The sequence below is a fragment of the Parasteatoda tepidariorum genome, chromosome 3, assembly GCF_982258835.1.
Source record: "Parasteatoda tepidariorum strain Cologne lab strain chromosome 3, Ptep-v5.0, whole genome shotgun sequence".
Taxonomy (NCBI): domain Eukaryota; kingdom Metazoa; phylum Arthropoda; class Arachnida; order Araneae; family Theridiidae; genus Parasteatoda; species Parasteatoda tepidariorum.
In genome coordinates, this window is record NC_141757.1 from 22771711 (window position 1) to 22790077 (window position 18367).

The 18367-nt window shown below is 31.0% G+C and overlaps 3 protein-coding genes across 13 annotated transcripts in view; 1 reads left to right on the forward strand and 2 right to left on the reverse strand.

Annotated features, from left to right (window-relative positions):
* LOC107437287 (tyrosine-protein phosphatase Lar) overlaps positions 1–18367 on the forward strand; it is a 503821-nt gene that overhangs the window by 60389 nt on the left and 425065 nt on the right. For all 11 annotated transcript variants that reach the window (XM_071177243.2, XM_071177266.2, XM_071177251.2 and 8 more), the window contains exon 2: positions 12689–12719. The gene's annotated coding sequence lies outside the window, so the exon portion shown is untranslated. The remainder of the gene's footprint in view (positions 1–12688; positions 12720–18367) is intronic.
* On the reverse strand, positions 1602–2120 carry LOC147813467 (uncharacterized). The gene has a single exon (XM_087160041.1). It carries the CDS (start codon positions 2118–2120, stop codon positions 1602–1604), a length of 519 nt encoding a protein of 172 aa, XP_087016167.1.
* LOC147813468 (uncharacterized) lies at positions 1696–3842 on the reverse strand. Its single transcript, XM_087158952.1, has 2 exons — positions 3785–3842; positions 1696–3690 (listed from the first exon to the last, which is right to left on the reverse strand). Exons 1-2 carry the CDS (start codon positions 3818–3820, stop codon positions 2785–2787), a joined length of 942 nt encoding a protein of 313 aa, XP_087015078.1. The 5' UTR covers positions 3821–3842; the 3' UTR covers positions 1696–2784.

Consider the following 18367-nt stretch of genomic DNA (forward strand, 5'->3'; position numbering starts at 1 on the left):
CGATAAGGATAAGTATTACTTGAATTGGATACAATACGATCATTCAATGAAATATCAACTTGAGAAAATAACGAATGAAGAAATAAATTCACAGGTCCAATAGTATCATCTTTAGTGATGAGAGTATTATCACTTTTTACAATTTTCGCTTTCACATACAATTGAGTTTGGCTGAGATCTATGTAATCTTCAGCACTTCCTGAAACGTGAAACTCTACAGGTGCATTATCAAACACATTAGAAAGAGGATGAAACTGTATCCACTGACCATCTTGAATAACAGTTTGAGTACTAGGTAAGTTAAACAACTCCAATTCAGATTTCACACATTCGGGAGAATCTTTCAATAAAAATGCCATTATGGATCAAAAATATCACGTCCACTCACTTTGCGAGCTTTTGATGAAATGATTCTTTTCTGCTTCTTACGCTTCCTTTTATACTGTCCTTTTCCCACCATCGATTGTACTTTATCAATAGCTTTTCGAGCTAAATTTTTTCCACTCTCTTTCGCTCTTGTTTTTACAGCTTCTTCCAAATTTTCGCCAGATAATACATCAGATGCAACACGGGTTCCAGTTTTTAAAACTTCTTTTCCAATAGTTTTACCACCTTTTACTAAAAAGGGTAGTGCTGCTCGAAATAATCGACGAAATATACCGCCAAGTCCATAGCCTTTTTGGAAATTAATACCTTTATAATAGGACAAACCCGAGCCAATTTGACTCGCATAATGTTCTTCGAATTTTTTAGTACAACAAACGTACGGTACACTCATCTTGACGTCTTCTCTTCAAATGAATGTTTCAAAAACGCATCGTACTATTTATAGTATTTGCTTCATGCGGAAATGTAAAACTATGATCACTTTACCACTTTCAAAAGGTACGAAATTACCTGAATTCAATCTAAGCTCCATTTGAATAGTTTGAAAGGAGTGCCTCATCAAAGGTAAGTATTGAGGTCTATCATAATACTGACTGATTGTTTCACCGTCATGTCCTTTTATTCGAACCATCCGCAGTAGAGGAGCTTGTGTATCTCCGACAATTTGGGGTGAAATAAGATCTGTGTACACATAGAAAACTGAAAAATTAGACCACGCGTCAGCCACAAATTCGCTTTTCTGGTTACCCGTAATCACTGCATCGCGTCGAAATCCTAACAATTCACCTAGCTTTTCTAAATAAAGACTGCAACCTTGAACGACGTTAATTTTTACTCGTTTCGTAGCTTTATTGTAACTTATTGTAAACCGGCTAGGATTTTTAGGTAAAGCAAGTTGTATAGCTGATACAATATCGAACATTGATTCATAACACCCCACATCAATTGTTTGCTTTACAGTCGATACGATATTACCATTACTTATCTTGTATTGAAAATAATTGTTACTTTCATTTACGTTCAGCCAAGAATGGGGATAGATGATTTCAGATAGGCCTACTTCCCATTCACCGTTTAGATTAACTGGTATCGGTAACTGCGTCTTAAAATGAGAGATTTTGTTGTTAGGAAAAAACTGCATGGAGCTATCAGAAGGTAACGTCACGTAGAAAGACATTTTCGAGAATGAGCCTTCAGAGGTTAAGTTTCACTATTTATACTTTTTGAATATCACTCACCCAGGCATTAAACTTTTCAGGATAGCCTAAAAATTTCACGAAATATTCTGTGCTTCCTCCCTTCCTTCTCTTTTTGATCACTTTTTCTACCGGATAGAAGCCAGAGTCTACTACCTTTTGCAATTCTTCTTTATAAAAAGTACCTTTGATCTCTTCACCTTGTAAGTCTTTTAATCTATAAACAACAGGAATTCGAGGAATAATTTCATGAATAGTGAATATTTCCCGACTCCAGTTGTGTTCGTATCCTTTTTCAAAATGACCTTTCAGTCTGCTGATTCGTACTGTATCTCCTAATTTAAAAACAGGTGGATTGCGTTTTAATGTCTTCAAATCTCCATACAAATTTTCCAAGACCTCACTGGTATTGCTTTTATTAACGGAAGCTGGTTCCATTTTAATACTGCTATGTCGAGTGTGATTGTAACTCCATATTAATTGATCAATCACATCGATGTAATTTTTAGTATTGAATTCTGTGAAATATTTCCACATTTTTGTTTTCAATGTTCTATTAAATCTTTCCACAATACTTGATTTCGTAGAATTATTTGTTGTAAAAAATTTAATCTGCATGCTTTTCAAATAATGTTGAACTGTTTTATTTTTGAACTCTGTTCCATCATCCGATTGAAGTAATTCAGGCTTTCGTTCCTTAAAAATAGATTCTAAGGCTACTTTTACATTTTTTCCCGTTTTATCTTTTAGCGGTATGGCCCAAGCATACTTTGCGAAAACGTCAATGCACGTTAATAAGTATTTATACCCTTTATTGAATTTAGAAAGAGATTGCATGTCGACTAAATCGACTTGAAATTGCCTGTTCATATCACTCATCAAAACACGATTCCGTTGAAATTTGCGTCTAACAGGTTTATGCAGTGTATAAGAATCTTTAAAAGAGAGCCACTTCTTAACGGTATTTGCATTCTCTTTTCCTTTGAGCGCACCATGTATTGCATCCGCACCCCCAAAACTAGCTGGATGTTTGGGATCTTTATAAAAGGATTCCATGTTAACAGTATGAAATGCAAAGTATAAATGAAGAATATTATTAGGGTTGGTTCCATTTATAGTGAAAAATAGTGAATGAATATTTATTTAATCTGGAAAATAATAACATATTGTTATATAATTTGGAAAATAATAACATATTTATTTAATCTGAACTAGTACAAAAATCATTTCTGGCTGTTTGAAGTATTTCAACAAGATCAATTGATTCTAGGAAATGAGCAGTTACAAAGTTTAATAAATTATTTTGTGTGACAGGATGAAGCGTTTTGTTTTTAACAGTATTATAAAATTTTTTAACAATTTCATTAGGTTTAAAGTTCATGGCAGCTTCAGAAAACATTGCTCGCGTGTTGGTTGAAAGTTCTAAATGACTTACTTCCATAGGATTCATTAAGTCTTTGTGTTGAGCGAGTAACATGTATATTTCAGTCCGTAAGAGGTGTCTTAAAGTTTCAACGATAGTTCCATCGTCTTCTGGTGCTGTCACTGGTACAGGGTGCTTTAAAATTTCTTCAAACATCTTTTTAAAGTCCAAATTACTGTATTTTAAATAATATAAATTGTCCATCAAAAATTCCCGAATTGAGAATATTTTTTCCCATTGCTCATCATTCAGGGTTATGCTAGTTGTGTAGGTGTTACCCTTTCGACAAGTAGAGACTTTTTTGAGCAGGATGGTTTCACCAAATTCAATGCATACAATATTTTGAAATTTATCTTTGTCTTGAATGCCAACACTTGTATTAGAATAGACAGTCACTGGATCGATGAGGTATGGTAAGTTGATGAAATATTCATAAAGGGGGTGGTCTTTTTTCTTTTCAGTTGACTTTTCTCTCAAAAATGAACTGTTCACCAAATGGATGAACTGGTAAGGCGTTAGAGTAATTCCTTCTTTCGATGGATAGTACTTTTCTCCATGTTTCTTATATCGTCTCACATTAACCAGAATTCGATCACGGTAAATAGTAGTGGAAATAAAGACATCTTCTACTAAAATAAACATATTGGAAGGAATACTGCTTTCGTGGAAAGATCCTTGATTGTTCTAAAAAAAAAAATCAAAAACATTTATTAGATTATAAAATACTACAGAAATATATGCATATTATAAAAAAAAAATAAAAATAAAAGATACTTACTTCGCTATGATCAGCTTTTCGCTTCATGTTAGCCATTCCTTCGTTACGAATATTTAAAAGGCACTAAACCAAATTATAAATGACGATTTGGGTAAGAACATATACTTTTATACTATTTTCTCTCATTTCTGATTGGTTCTTGAAATTCATGCGCTCATTGGTTGAAAAAGTAGTGATGTCATTGAAATACTCCTTTCTGATTGGTTGATCACAGAGCCTCTAGCGGTAAATTTTGAAACTAAATAAAAATGCAGCGCCTCTTGCGGAGAAAAACATTGCTGAATAATGCAAGATTATTCTTGATTTATCTTGAATCTACCTGTTATAACATGCATGTATGACGAAGAGGCTTGTAAAGCAACAAAACAACTAATTAAAAACAAGAATTAAAAATAAAGATTAAAAACAATAATTGAAATAAAAAATAATTTAAAAAGTAATTATTAAAAATTAAATTAAGAAATAATAATTAAAAATATTTCGTTACAAAATAAAGATTAAAAAATTAAATAAAAAAAATAAAAAACACCCTCAACTATAGTAGCTGTCACATTTGATGGATCCCCCCAACCCCCTTCAAGAGTACACCCGCGGGATCCCCGAAAATCCCCCGGATCCCGCATTTGACCACGCCCCCTACATGGATCCCCCCAACCCCCTTCAAGAGTACATCCGCGGGACCCCCGGACCCCTGGCGCAGAAGCCCTAAAACCCTACTACTATACTAGCAACAAACAGATTTACATTAAACTTGGAAACACCTATTTTGTAAGAAAGGAATAATTTAAATAATTCTTTAAGGGATGACGATCTCTTTTCGAAACATTCCCCTTATCTTAAATTAGAACATAAAATATACAATGTTCTGGAAGTTTCAGTTATCTTTTCTTCTGATCTTTAAAATCTTCCTTTTCCCAATCTTTAATATATTCAACAAGCGACGCACATCTTGAATGACAACTCATTACGACCGAAGATTCCGGTAGTTAATTTGTAGAGAGGGAATAGCAGCAGCAGGGAATGGGCTGTTATAACAAACTTGCCGCTAGCGTCGCTCGCAACGATAAGAGGCCCACTATAGCTGCATTTTCTACGAAGAATGAACGGATGGTGGACAATATGCAAAGCAAATCAGGAAATGGTTATTCGATATCTTGAGTTTTCGAGAAGATAGCAAGTCGTGCTCGTGAATACGACACTTTCAGGGTCGTTTGGGGATTGGCGGGAGGTCTGTTTAGAACATTCTGTTTCGTAACTGTATGTTTACTAAAGAAATGATATAGATACAGTAATTAATTTTAGAGTTCTTTTTTTTCCTGGATGAAAATGTAGGGCAGTAAGACATCTGTTCTAAAGTTTTAAAAAAGTTTTGGAAAAAACCCTGAAATAACAACTGTATAGAAATAGATTCTACTTATATATATGATGAAATTATTCTTATAAGAAGCTACCTTGTGTGTTATAGTTGATTCGGATTATTTTCGAAAATAATTGATTCGAAGTATTCAATATAATTTATTCGAATTATTCAATGTAATTGATTCGCATTATTCTCTGGATTTGAATAAATTGTTACTGATTCGATTAAATAGTTTCAAATACTTTCGTTTTGTATTATTGATTTGAATATGTTAAATCAAATGCTTTGATTTTGTACATCAATTTCAATTGGTTTGTTCAAATACATTGGTTCAATTATTGTAATGAGATGGTTTGAATACGTTAAAATTTTTTATTCATTATGAGGCTCAAACCGGTTAGTTTAAATACATTGGTTCTAATTACTGGCTCCGAAATTCGAATCATAGACTGTTGATTCTATTAATTGATTCAAATGTTTAAATTGACAGCTTAAATGCGTTTACTCATTCGATTTTTATTTGAGTTAGTCATAAATTATACTTCATATTGTAAAAGTACAGTATTTCTAACTAAGTTCGAGTTAAAAATAAAAAAAAACGTGAGAGCGATCCTAATCATTTTTAAGACAGTTTCTGGCACACCAATATAGTGTGAGTCGTAGTCTAGAAGGGGCCTGCGGCGACGAGGATGGACTAAGTACGCGAGTTCTCTAAAATTACAGAGTGGGCAAAACACTATTTCGTTGAATGTGCTCGTCAAGACAATCAGGGCCTTTTAATAGTCGAAAAGAAAACTAGAATAAATTAACAAAACCCATGAAACAAAAATAAACTACATCATAAGTAGTTTATTTTGTTTATTATCATCTCCAATTTCAGTATAAAAATCAGTCCATTTCTTGTACAGAAATGTCGGAATTCGTTTAACAAAGTTCCTCGTTAAATGTTTAAATGAAGAATTTACATTTATATTAATAATGGGAAACAATAACCTAAAATTAATGTTCACTGTGACATAACAAGAATAAAAAAAAGCTAAATGAATATATCTTATAAATTTATCATTCTTGTTGTCAAAATAAACCACCGGGTTGATGAACCAGTACAAGAATAACGTCTTTTGGAGAGAAATAAAAGAAACTAACTCGGAGTTGGTGATAAACGATGTAAAATTGAAACACAATTTATTCGCTTGATTTCGCCGACTTCCCTTTTATCAAATATTTATCACCCATTTTGACAACGGCAGTAATCCCTAAAGAATTCGATTTGTACATTCTAAACATTGCTTTGTTAATTGGGCTTTAAACGCCATTTTAGATCCGTTGGAATCCTGTCTAAGTGGTTTTGGAGGGAAAAATTGGCTTCTTTTCGCCAAAAGCGCTTGAAGAGCTTTTGGTAATTAACTTTTCTTTTGATACCGTTACGTACGTCACTTTCCCCCGATTGGGAATAAGGGATTCGGAAACATTTGTGTTTTTCCCTCTGGAGACGTACGATGGAACAAAAATTCCCTATGCAACTTCGGGATAGAAAAAAAAAAAGGAAAAACGGAGAACCAAATCGTCTCTTGATCGCTCCGTTGACCTAATTACTTTTGCCGGTCTTGGTTATTAGGATAATTGGAAAACTAGAGTTTCCGCAAAGCGGAGATGGTTTGGGGAATTTTCCCGGAAAACAGAGCTTTTGCATAATTTACCGGATTTGTAGACAGTGTAAATCAGGCTATCAACAACTGGTATGTCTGGGGGAAACTTATTTAGTCTAGTGTGGTTTTCATTAAGTAAGTTTTCAGGAAAATCATGAATTTTTAGTGTAGCTTTGGGAATAAAGAATGCCTTATTTGGGCTTTTAAAAACCGGTGGTATGGTGGTTTCTCTATGCGATGGTGGTCTATGGTTTGAATGTATGCTAGTTTTTCTGAATCATTAAATGTTATAATATAAATCATTTAGTTACCCATGAAGAAAATTAGCGTTATGATTTTTTATTTAAGTATTAACCAATATTTAATTAAGTTGCTGATTTCAAACTCTTAGTATAGATTAAAGAAATAATTCCCTAGTAAGTGAAGCCGAAATGTATACTTGATTAAAAGCGTTCCGTGAATCCGACAGGTCTGGCAAGTCCTGAGAATTTCCCCTTGTCTTCTGAATCGGATTCAAATTTAAAAAGTTACGGTGTTGAACTGTGATAGTCATAAACTCAGAATTGGGTCGACTGTTCAGAACTGGTTATAAAATAAAATAAAATATAAAGTATAACTCATGTTTGATATAAAGTAACTGAATTGTAATAAATGATAAACAATAATTTAAGTTCTTAGATAAGTAATTTTCAGAAAGATTTAATACCGTAAACCGGGGCGAGTCTAACCATCCAGGGGCGAGTCTACCCATTTTAGTTTTATTTAATTTTCACTACTTTAAATTGCAAATAAATTTTTTTTTACCGACTGAGGACTTAGTTCAGACTCTAAGGATGATGGCGCTGTAGTTGTTTGATCCGTTTTTATTTATTTGGTGTCTTTTTAACCGACCTGTTCAAACGTCTTTTGAGAGATTCGTATTGAAAATCAGCAAACTTTTAGCTGGTGCTCCGTAAGTATATTATTATTATTACTATTTTCACTTTGGTTAAGTGATAAACTTATCTAAGACTAAGATTACATTAATTTTATATGAAAAAAAACAAAAGGAATGTAAGTTTTGCTGTTGTGAACAAAAAGCCAGAATTCGCGGGGCGAGTCTACCCATTCGTATTTAGCTTTAATAAAGCATAATAATATAATTTAGAACTTTGTTTATATTAAAATTAAGTCATTTTAAATGAATTTGAGTATATTATTTTAATTCTGCATTGATAAATTTATCATTAATAAGAAAATTTATAGGTTAAATATAAATGTAAATATAAATTCATTTTACCTAATTTTTCAATTTTTATATTACAAAATTAACTTTTTTTATTTAATGCAAGTTAAATAAATTATTATTTATAAATTATTACCTCCCAAAAGAATGGGAAAAGGATTTTTCATGATTCCCAATGTTTGAATTTCGATTTTGTTAATAATCCTTAATTATTATTATTTATTAATTATTTAATTGTAAATTTATATTAATTTTAATTTATTTTTATCAACAATAATCAGAAAAAAAATTTATTTTATAATGTTAATGATTATAAAAACAAAACTTTGATCAAAATGTGATAATCGATCAAATACTCAATTTGTGTTATTTTATGAATAAAAAAATGGAATATATAATTAAGTTATGAATTTTTACTTCATAAATATCCTATATAGTAACTAAAATAACAATTTAATAGTAAAATTTGATTATTTACAATGTTAACATTCATTTTAGTAGAATGGGTAGACTCGCCCCATACGAGAGATTTGTCAGCAGTTCTATAAAAATATACAGTAACAGCGTAACTGTTAATATTTTCTAAAATCGATTTCACAACTTTAAAGAGGGATAAATAGCAATTCTGAAACACCTATTAAAAGCCTTTTTTCTTTATTATTTACAAAAGTTTGACCACTTGAAAGTTGACAAATTGAAAAAATGGGTAGACTCGCCCCGGTTTACGGTATCTAATGTATTTTATGTATTTATTGAGAAATGAAGTAACTGACAATGTTTAGTTTACAACATAAGTAAGCTTGTAAATTTGATATCCTGTAATGTTCTGTAATTTATTTACTTCATTAGTTATATGACTCGTGGCTCAGGCTAACCTGGCCTAGACTTACCGTGGCCTAGCCTAGACTGACAGTGGATCAGGCTACAGTTCACAGAATATTTAATTTACAACAAAAGTTAGCTTGTAAATTTGACATCCTATGAACTGTAATGTTTTGTTATTTCTTATTACAGAACATTATTACTAATATCGCTTGTTCTATATTCATTTCTTATTATGGCTTGTAGTTCTGGCTAACCAATATTAATGCTCATTTGATTTTCTGGCCGAAATATATACGTTGTAAGAATATTAAATTCAGTATGACTCAGTTTCGGAGAAATTATCAGATTTTATCTCGCAGAAACCACAGATTTCCTTTTGCCCCACATTTACAGACATTTTTTTATCTATATTTGTCATCTGTGGTTTTAAACACTTGTTTGAAGCTTCTGACATAAGGCTTTTAGGACGAAAGAAATACTCTTTTTTAATTCATAGTTTATTTTTCGCAAAAGGTTTTTTGAATTATAACTGAAAATTACAACGTTATCATTATTATTTATCATTTAATTTTTGCCATCAGTAATAGTGTCTATCTTTCCTCAAACTGAAAATTAAGTACTAACTCTGTTGAAAGATAACTTTTAGTACGACGTAGTAGTGATATTAACATTTCTAGAAAGGTTTGAAACAAGAGTTTTCAGCAAGTAAATACCCACTATGAGCTGTAACGACAAAGAATCTTTTCATTTCTTATTTAATAAAAGAAATAAATCTTTTTCACTTTTTTTGTTCTACGTTTTTGCTTGTAGATTACGTAGTAGTAAACTACGTAACGTTCATCTTAAATTTTATAAACTACATTTATTTGCTCTCTCCTAGTATGTAGAATATTATACTCTAATAGACTGAATATAATATATGGCAAAAACATAGCATTAATATAAGTTATTTTCTTATTTCTTTATTATCGGGTTCTGTTTTTAATTTTGAATCTTTTTTCGATTAGATAGTCCTTGTGTGTAGAATAATATGCCTACATATAATTTAATAACCTGAATATAATTATCATGCAAATATCATGCATAAAATTGATAATGTAAAAACTTCATTTGCCCAAAAATTACAAAAAGCGAAAAAGTCTGCATGTTTCTCCCATTCTCAAGATTGGACAGACAAAAACAAATCAGATTTGAAACCAAACAAACAAAAATACATACAACGTATTTTGCACTGCAATTTTGGCTACATTGGACAAGACATTTGCTCTTTAAAATTTAAATTGAAGAAACACTTATAGGTTCGTCATCAATGATTCTATAAATCATCTAGTGCTACTCATTTTTTGGAAACCTTGGGCATAAATTTAATTTCTGTAATGTCAGAAATCTTTCCACCCTTGTCATATTAGCTCATCTGGATACTCTGGAATATTTTGGTTTTCTTACGAATTCCGATTCTCTAGTTAACGACACTAGTTCCTCACCAAGTCTTCAAGGCGCTTTGGTATGCAGTCTGCTCTGATATGCCTGTCTCGGCTCCGGTGATTTTTCTAGTTTTGTATTTCGATTTTATTGATTTTCCATTTCTCTTTGGCAACCTGTAAGTTTTCCGTTTCAAATCCGTTTAGTTTCCCCATTCACATCTGACGAGTATTGAGAACGTCGCCAATTTTTGCGCGCTTGAAGCGTGTCGACTTTTACCACTTTTATAATTTTTAACTACCCATTGCTAACACTTTCCTTTGCGGAAAACGAACTGTTTTACTTCACCTTCTTTTATAATGTCATGCAGGCTGAAAGTGTTCGATGCAGCTTAGACCATTGCTGCCATTTACCTTTACTTTAAGCCAATTTACTTCATTCCCCAAAATCATCAGCCATTTCCTGCCCACGCCGATCTCTTTGATAATACCAACAACTTATCGTCTTTTGGATATGACGAAAACAAAAACATAGCATATGATAAACATGTCTGCAATATTATCCTACTCCAGATTTATGTAAGATCAAAATTTATGACTGAATCTACACTTTTCAATATACGGCGCAATTGCACGCAACTTTTTTTTGTAGTTTTATCTTTTTGGAACAATAGAAATAGACAATTGATTGACTGTACATTTTTACGACCAAATAATGATGAGCAAATGGACCCTAAAATACCAGAAAAGGTCTTTATTAGGTTTCTAAAGAAATATCGCCAAATAAGAGGCGTCTTTTTTTCAGCGCCATGGTCGATTTCATCTGTACTTAACGTCAAAAGTGTGGGAGATGGAACAAGGAATGTTGAGGATTTCTGAATAATAAATTGCTGAGGTCAAAGTGCCATGAAAAAGTAATTGTGCCACATAAAAATCTTCGAACCGCAGTTATTTTTTTGGGTTGTGAGTTATTTTATACTTTCTGGAAGTCGGTTGGTTTGTTTAAAATATTCTATTGTTGTCCTCAAGTGTTGTTCGTTTCCCTACTATATTTACTTCAAAGATTGACCGTCAAGAAGACGTTGACGTTACTTGTAGTATCGTTTGAATATTATTCGCACTAATATTGCTTGGCATTCTTTTTTTCATTCAGAAATATCTAAGAACGGAATTGTTATCTTTTCATCACATTTTGATGGTTAAGAAAAAAAAGTCTTTTCTGAAAAAAAGTTTTTTCCGAAGGATAATAGTCCCGTTTCTTTTCATGAAAGTTTCTGATCTTTTTAAGGAGGAATTTTTTTTTCTTTTATTTTCTTCTCTTTTTTGCCCCCCAAAAAAGTTTACGGTGAAGAGAAATTCCAGAAAGCTAAACCTTATACTTTAAAGAGAAATATGAGAATGATATAATATACCGCTAGAACTATTTTCAAACGAATGTTATATTTATAATGTTTTAATTCTTTGAGAGAGATAGTGGAATAAAGGCTGCCCATTCCTCTTTGACAATAAAATAAAGCATTAAACATTTAATAGTTTTACTAAAAAAGTAAGCTGTTCCACTTATTTTTTTACAATAACGTGAACCGGAACCCTGATGGCTAAGAGGATAGAGCTTTTTTTTTTTAATATTTGAATATTTATGAAGTAAATGAAGTTTTCATGGCTCAGGAGATAGAGCATTAGCCTTCCAATGAGGTAAACCGGGTTCGAATCTCAGCGATGGCTGGACGATACAAATCCGTATCCGGCTTACACCGACTGCAGTTTTGACGTGAAGTATCCTCAGTGGTAGACTGATCGTGGGTTAGAGTCCCCTTGCCGTCAGGCTAACCGTGGGAGGTTCTCGCGGTCTTCCTCTCCATGTAACGTAAATGCTGGTTAGTTCCCTGGGTTAGTTCCATAAAAAAAAGTCCTCCGCGAAGGCAAATATTTCCCAATACTTGATCCAGGAGTTCCCTTGTCTTCTGGATTGGGTTCAAAATTACAAGGCTACGGCGTTGAGCATTAGTAGTCGTATACCCAAAAATTGGGTTTGTTGATCAACGACGGTTATAAAATAAAATAAAATGTGATAAAACAATACAATCAATATCTAGTCTCTGTAATGCTGATAATTCCCTTAGTAAACTGATAGATTGATAGTTAGAGTAATAATTAATTGATAATAAATTGAAAGATCGGGCATGTTTCTAAAGAATCTGCAATAACAACAAATCAATAATAAATTTAATACTGAGTTGTTTGTATCAAGAAATTATTTTGACATGGATGCCTTGGTTAATATTAGGATATTGATTTTTGAAGAAATATCCTATTGAAATAAATATTTTGCCCATTTTTGATATATTTAAAAAAAAACATTTATTATATGTTTATAATTGAAATACTAAATAAATACTAATAGTGTATTCTTTTTTCTTTTAGGTTATAAATTACCTTTAACTCCTTCACAATGGTAAGTAGGTTTGAAAATTTCTAACACTTTTAGGGAGAATTCGTATTTTATTTTTATTTGAGATGTTTTTTTTCTTTGGTTGAAAAATCACAGTAAAAAAAACTTAGTGGAAAATATCTAAGTTTGTTACAGTAAAAAGTATTGGTACCCTGTCCACTGTATCCGTAAAATTCATTTTACAGTAAAACCTATTTTTACCGCAAAATTATGGACTATAATTTTTACAATAGTATACATTTAATTACAATGAAAAAGGTAATGTTACTGTGTAAAAATAACGGCGTATTTTTTGTTCCGTAAAATTTTACGGTAAAAATACCTCAGCACTCAGGGGACCAGTACTTTTTACCGTAATTTCATGCTGAAATTTTTGCAGCGAGGAATAATTTGTAAAAAAGGTTAAGAAGTTTCCAAACACTTTTTTAAATTAAGTTTTTTTTAAAAATTCATGGTATTTTTTCGCGATTTGTGTTTATTTCAAAAATATACGTATGAAAATAACACTCAATATAAAAAAATTAATTTTCTGTACAAGTTTTTATCTACACAACTTTCATATTAAAACATAAAATTACATATCCTTAAAAATTATCTTTTATAATTTTGTTGCTCTTAAGAATACTTGATAAAGAATTTGAGCATAAGTTAGAATAATATTAGTGAGACACTAAAACTTTGTAAGGCGATAATTACTTGACATTGTCTTGTTCTTTTTTTGTGATTTTGTTAAGTTCAAATACTTGTTGTTGCCATCGAATATCGACTGGAGTAGTTATACTTATTTAATATTTACTAAGCAATATAAATTCATGAAAGAAAAAACTTTGTTGTTCAATTTTAACCTTTTTACAGCGACACTAATTGGTTAATTTCGTTCTACAAAGCTCAGTTTTTTCACTAAATAATATGTAATTGAAATCGGTTTAACCGATGTTAAGTTTATTAAATTATTTCAAGTTTGAGTTTTCTCAATTCTTTTTCTATTTATTTTATTAAAAACAAGACCATTATTAACATATTTCAGAAACAAATTTATTCACTTTACAATTTTCTGGGTACGACTAAAGTTTTTGATCAATAAATTTTGAAAAATCAGTTGCTAATTAAAATTTTGAGCAGACGCTCACCCCTTTTTCATAGAATCATTAGCCAAGTCTTTAAACTCAATTTTTCTTAGATGCATCGATAAATTTAACCATTTACAAAACTCAGTTTGTAGTCAGAAAAATTGTAATTTTTACGTCGATGCGGAACTGCTTCATTAAGCATATTCGAAATTGAAGCGCATTTGAACTTATATCCAGAACTCATCTCGATTAAAACGCCCCGTCCAATTAAATTTGAATGCGTATTCTCCGCCTTTATTTTCAACTCCATCAACTTCACTTCACTTCTTCTGCTTTCATTGAATTACTGTTCAAGGCGTCCATTTAGAGAAAAGATTCTCACAAGAAGAAAGTGTGTAATGAGCTCTGTTTGGCAGATGATGACGTCATTAAGAGACATAGCGCCACCAAGCGTCTTCCTCTGCAAATTAGTTCCAATTATCTACATGAGATTTCGAATTCGGCGATGGCAGCAGCAGTTCTGAGTTAGTTTCCCCGTTTATTAACAGAAAACTTAATTCAGAAACCGACGAAGACTTGTAATTAGCTAGAGTTTCTCTAGTTGGCGTTGATGCTCACCGGGCCAGAGGAATTTGCGCCAGTATTTAGCGCCACTGGAATTCCTCATTTTGAACATCAGGGACTAAAGCAAAGGCTCATAACGAGCCAAGTGTTCGACAGGGGGTGTTGATTTCGAAACAGATGCCTGGTGATTCATGGTCTGGTGGGATTCAATATTTTAATTACTATCCTGAAATCTGAGCCGACAGTAGACGTAATTAATCACTATTTGAAGCCGTCCAGAGCATTGGTGGCTGTATCAAACACGGTTAGCTAAATTACTGGACTGTAATAAAATATTTATTGGTTGGGTTTAAAATTATGAAAAATTATTATGGTTGTATAGATCTTTAGAGAAGTGCGACCGAGATATACTTACTATGAACGAGCAATTTAAAAAATTATTCATACTTAAACAAAACTGCATTAGCTTTACTTTTCACACGTGCTCGATTTTATTTTCTCGGTTATAAAATAAATTCGGATAATTAAGGCAATAAATGGTATTCGGTATTGACGAAGGAAATGGGTTGTAAAAGATGTATATTAGAATTTCAGAAAAATTGGTTTAACTATAATATCGGTAAATTGAACATGGAGGTACTGAATTGATGCGAATTAACTGAGGTTTTAATAAGATGTTGAATTGACTCATGTTTCTGTCCAAGTTTAAGTATAATATTAGTAAAAAAAAGTACCATAATATGGTTCAATTTTGCACCATATTAGTATTGCAAAAAAAATCGAATGATTTTATGGTTCTACACCCTTTAAAATTAATTTTAAAAAGATTACTTCTAAGTTAATTAATGTTCTAAAAGTAATTTAAGCACCAGAAAAGTAAACAGTAATACAATCAAGTAATATAGGAATCACAGGGAAAAGTATTTATTTTTCAATTTAAATAAAATTTTCTCCCACCTAAATTCTTGTTAATTTTGATTCCATTTGTTGAGGCTGCTCGGATTTTTCATCTCATCCCAATTCAAACCAAATTTCAGGAAGTAATTTTATTCGAATAGACAATATGATTTATTGTACTCCGTTTCGATTTACGTCAAAGTACTTAACCGGCCTAAAGTAGACTGGATGTTTTTAAAAATTTATGACGTCAAAATCACGTGAGAGGCCATGCATTTTTCTCTCTCAAAATTCGGGATTTCATTTCAATTATTTTTCAGCATATAGCACTGCAGACACTAATAAATAAAAACTATCATTAACAAATAAATAAAAACTTGAATAATACAAACCGGAATCTTTTAATATGAAAATTACATTAGAATTTGTTTTTAATGTTAGGGTGTCGGGCTTAAAACAAATAACGGAACTGAAGAATAGAGACTTATACAAATGCTCGAATCGATTATCATTTAATCAGTGCTCGAACCTACAATTATAATCATTCTTATTACATGAGAACGACTGAATATAAATGCATCAAAATATAACGGAAAGAACGATTCAAATGAGATGTGCAGCGCCATCAGTTGGGAAATTTTAAAACTAAAACGAACATATGCTGCTACATAAATTTTTCTAGTTATAAATGTTTGAAAATCATCCGTCTAATTTTGGACAACCTGTATAAATACATAATACATAGCACTGAATATAATGGTTTGAATGATCTTTAATCAGAACTGATTTAAAGTGAAACCTGACTTAAACTATCGTCGCTTATTAAATAGATTTTTAAGACATTTTTAAGAATAGAATTTATTTAACAAAAAATATTTTTATATGCTTAAAACCATTCAAGATTTTCAAATAGACGTAATATTCTAAATATAATTTTGTATTCATAAACTGTTATTAAAAACAGCAATCATTAATTTGTTTATAATTTTTGCTAACAGTTTGTTAAATTGATGTTTTTGGAATAACTTTTATTTAAACAACTACAAGTGATTTTATTCATTGGAAAGAATTTGTAAAAATAATGATGTTGTAATTATTTCCTTCATTTTCCATCACTTATGGTAACGACTCAAAACTTAATTCCTGTCTTAAATAAATTACCAGTAGCAGACCAGACCAGACCATCGTACCACCCCCGTTAATACTTGACATTATAATATTTTTCGTTGTAAGCTCTATAATTGGAATTTATAATATATGTAAATATCTTTTGTAGTTGTATAAATAAAACAAAACATTTCAATCTTCAGTTAAAATATACTAAATCGTTTCCATAAAACATTAACAATAAATTCATAGATATTTATATTTTACACATTTCCTTGGCTATGTCATTAAACAATTAAATAATTTACTTTTGCTTGCTGAGAAATCGTTTTCATCAAAGGTACGCTGAGAAATAGTTTTCATAAAATATTAACAATAAATTTATAGATATTTATATTTTACACATTTCCTTTGCTATGTCATTAAACAATTAAATAATTTACTTTCGCTTGCTGAGAAATCGTTTTCATTAAAGGTACGCTGAGAAATCGTTTTCATAAAATATTAACAATAAATTTATATTTTACACATTTCCTTTGCTATGTCATTAAACAATTAAATAACTTACTTTCGCTTGCTGAGAAATCGTTTTCATAAAAGGTAGGTTGAGAAATCGTTTTCATAAAAGGTACGCTGAGAAATCGTTTTCTTAAAATATTAACAGTAAATTAATAGATATTTATATTTTACACATTTCCTTTGCTATATCATTAAACAATTAAATAATTTACTTTCGCTTGCTGAGAAATCGTTTTCTTAAAAGGTACACTGAGAAATAGTTTTCATAAAATATGAACAATAAATTTATAGATGTTTATATTTTACACATTTCCTTTGCTATGTCATTAAACAATTAAATAATTTACTTTCGCTTGCTGAGAAATCGTTTTCATAAAAGGTACGCTGAGAAATAGTTTTCATAAAATATGAACAATAAATTTATAGATGTTTATATTTTACACATTTCCTTTGCTATATCATTAAACAATTAAATAATTTACTTTCGCTTGTAAATCTAATTCAGTTTAAATCGTTAGGCTATTTTTATAAAACGTTTTCTCATTAGACCACACACTGAAATTAAACCCTGGGGCAAATTAACCCACCATCAGTCTGCACTAGATTCTATCAGAGCATTTCTTCATAACCTAGACAGCATAACCTTTAATAAAGAGCATCTAAATTGAATGTGATCCTAATTTCGATGGATGGGGTTGCAAAAAAAAAAAAAGTTCGTTCATAAAACCAGTCATACCCTTGCTGCTTAATTCTGGTATGCTGAGAATTACAGATTAAATTTCGGAACCTTGTCAATTGCATGGGTAGATTCAACCAACTGTTAAGATTACCCATTGCTTTTGAATAATGAAACCATTTTTTTTTCTCGTTGAAAAATGGGTGGTGGTAATGGCTCATGACGGTTGATTATATTATATTACTTACATGTTCTTCTTTAGATGTAATGTTTTCTTTTCGTTTTCTTTATTCTTTTTTATGAAGATTCGAAAATTAAACTTGTTAATATTTTGATTATTTTATTACGTCATATGCAGGACATGTTTCGTAAAGTGTTTCAAGCTTTGTGTTACGCTGTGTGCAATTTAATTGTAATCATTGGAATTTTAAGGTGGCTCATTTTAATATTCCACAGGTGATAATTATAAAATATTTTTTGCAAGATTAATTTTTTAAATAATAATTAATTTTAAAATAATACATTTAAAAATTAATTTCAATGATTCCTTCATTTAAAGTCACTTTTAAAAATCTATTTAGTACGTTTAGTGCAGTTGAGTTTAGTTCTTTAATATGACTGAGAGAATAAAAGATTTCCGAGAATTTAAGCATAATTAAATTTCGTGTCCTGGGTAAAAAATTACTTTCGTTAATGCAACAACTGCAGTAAGTTTGTGTGCAAGCATTGTCATATTTAAAGTTTTATTTTTCGCCTTGATCGCCAGGACTATAAATTGCGGAACTGACAATGCAATACCAGTATTATTTTACAAAACT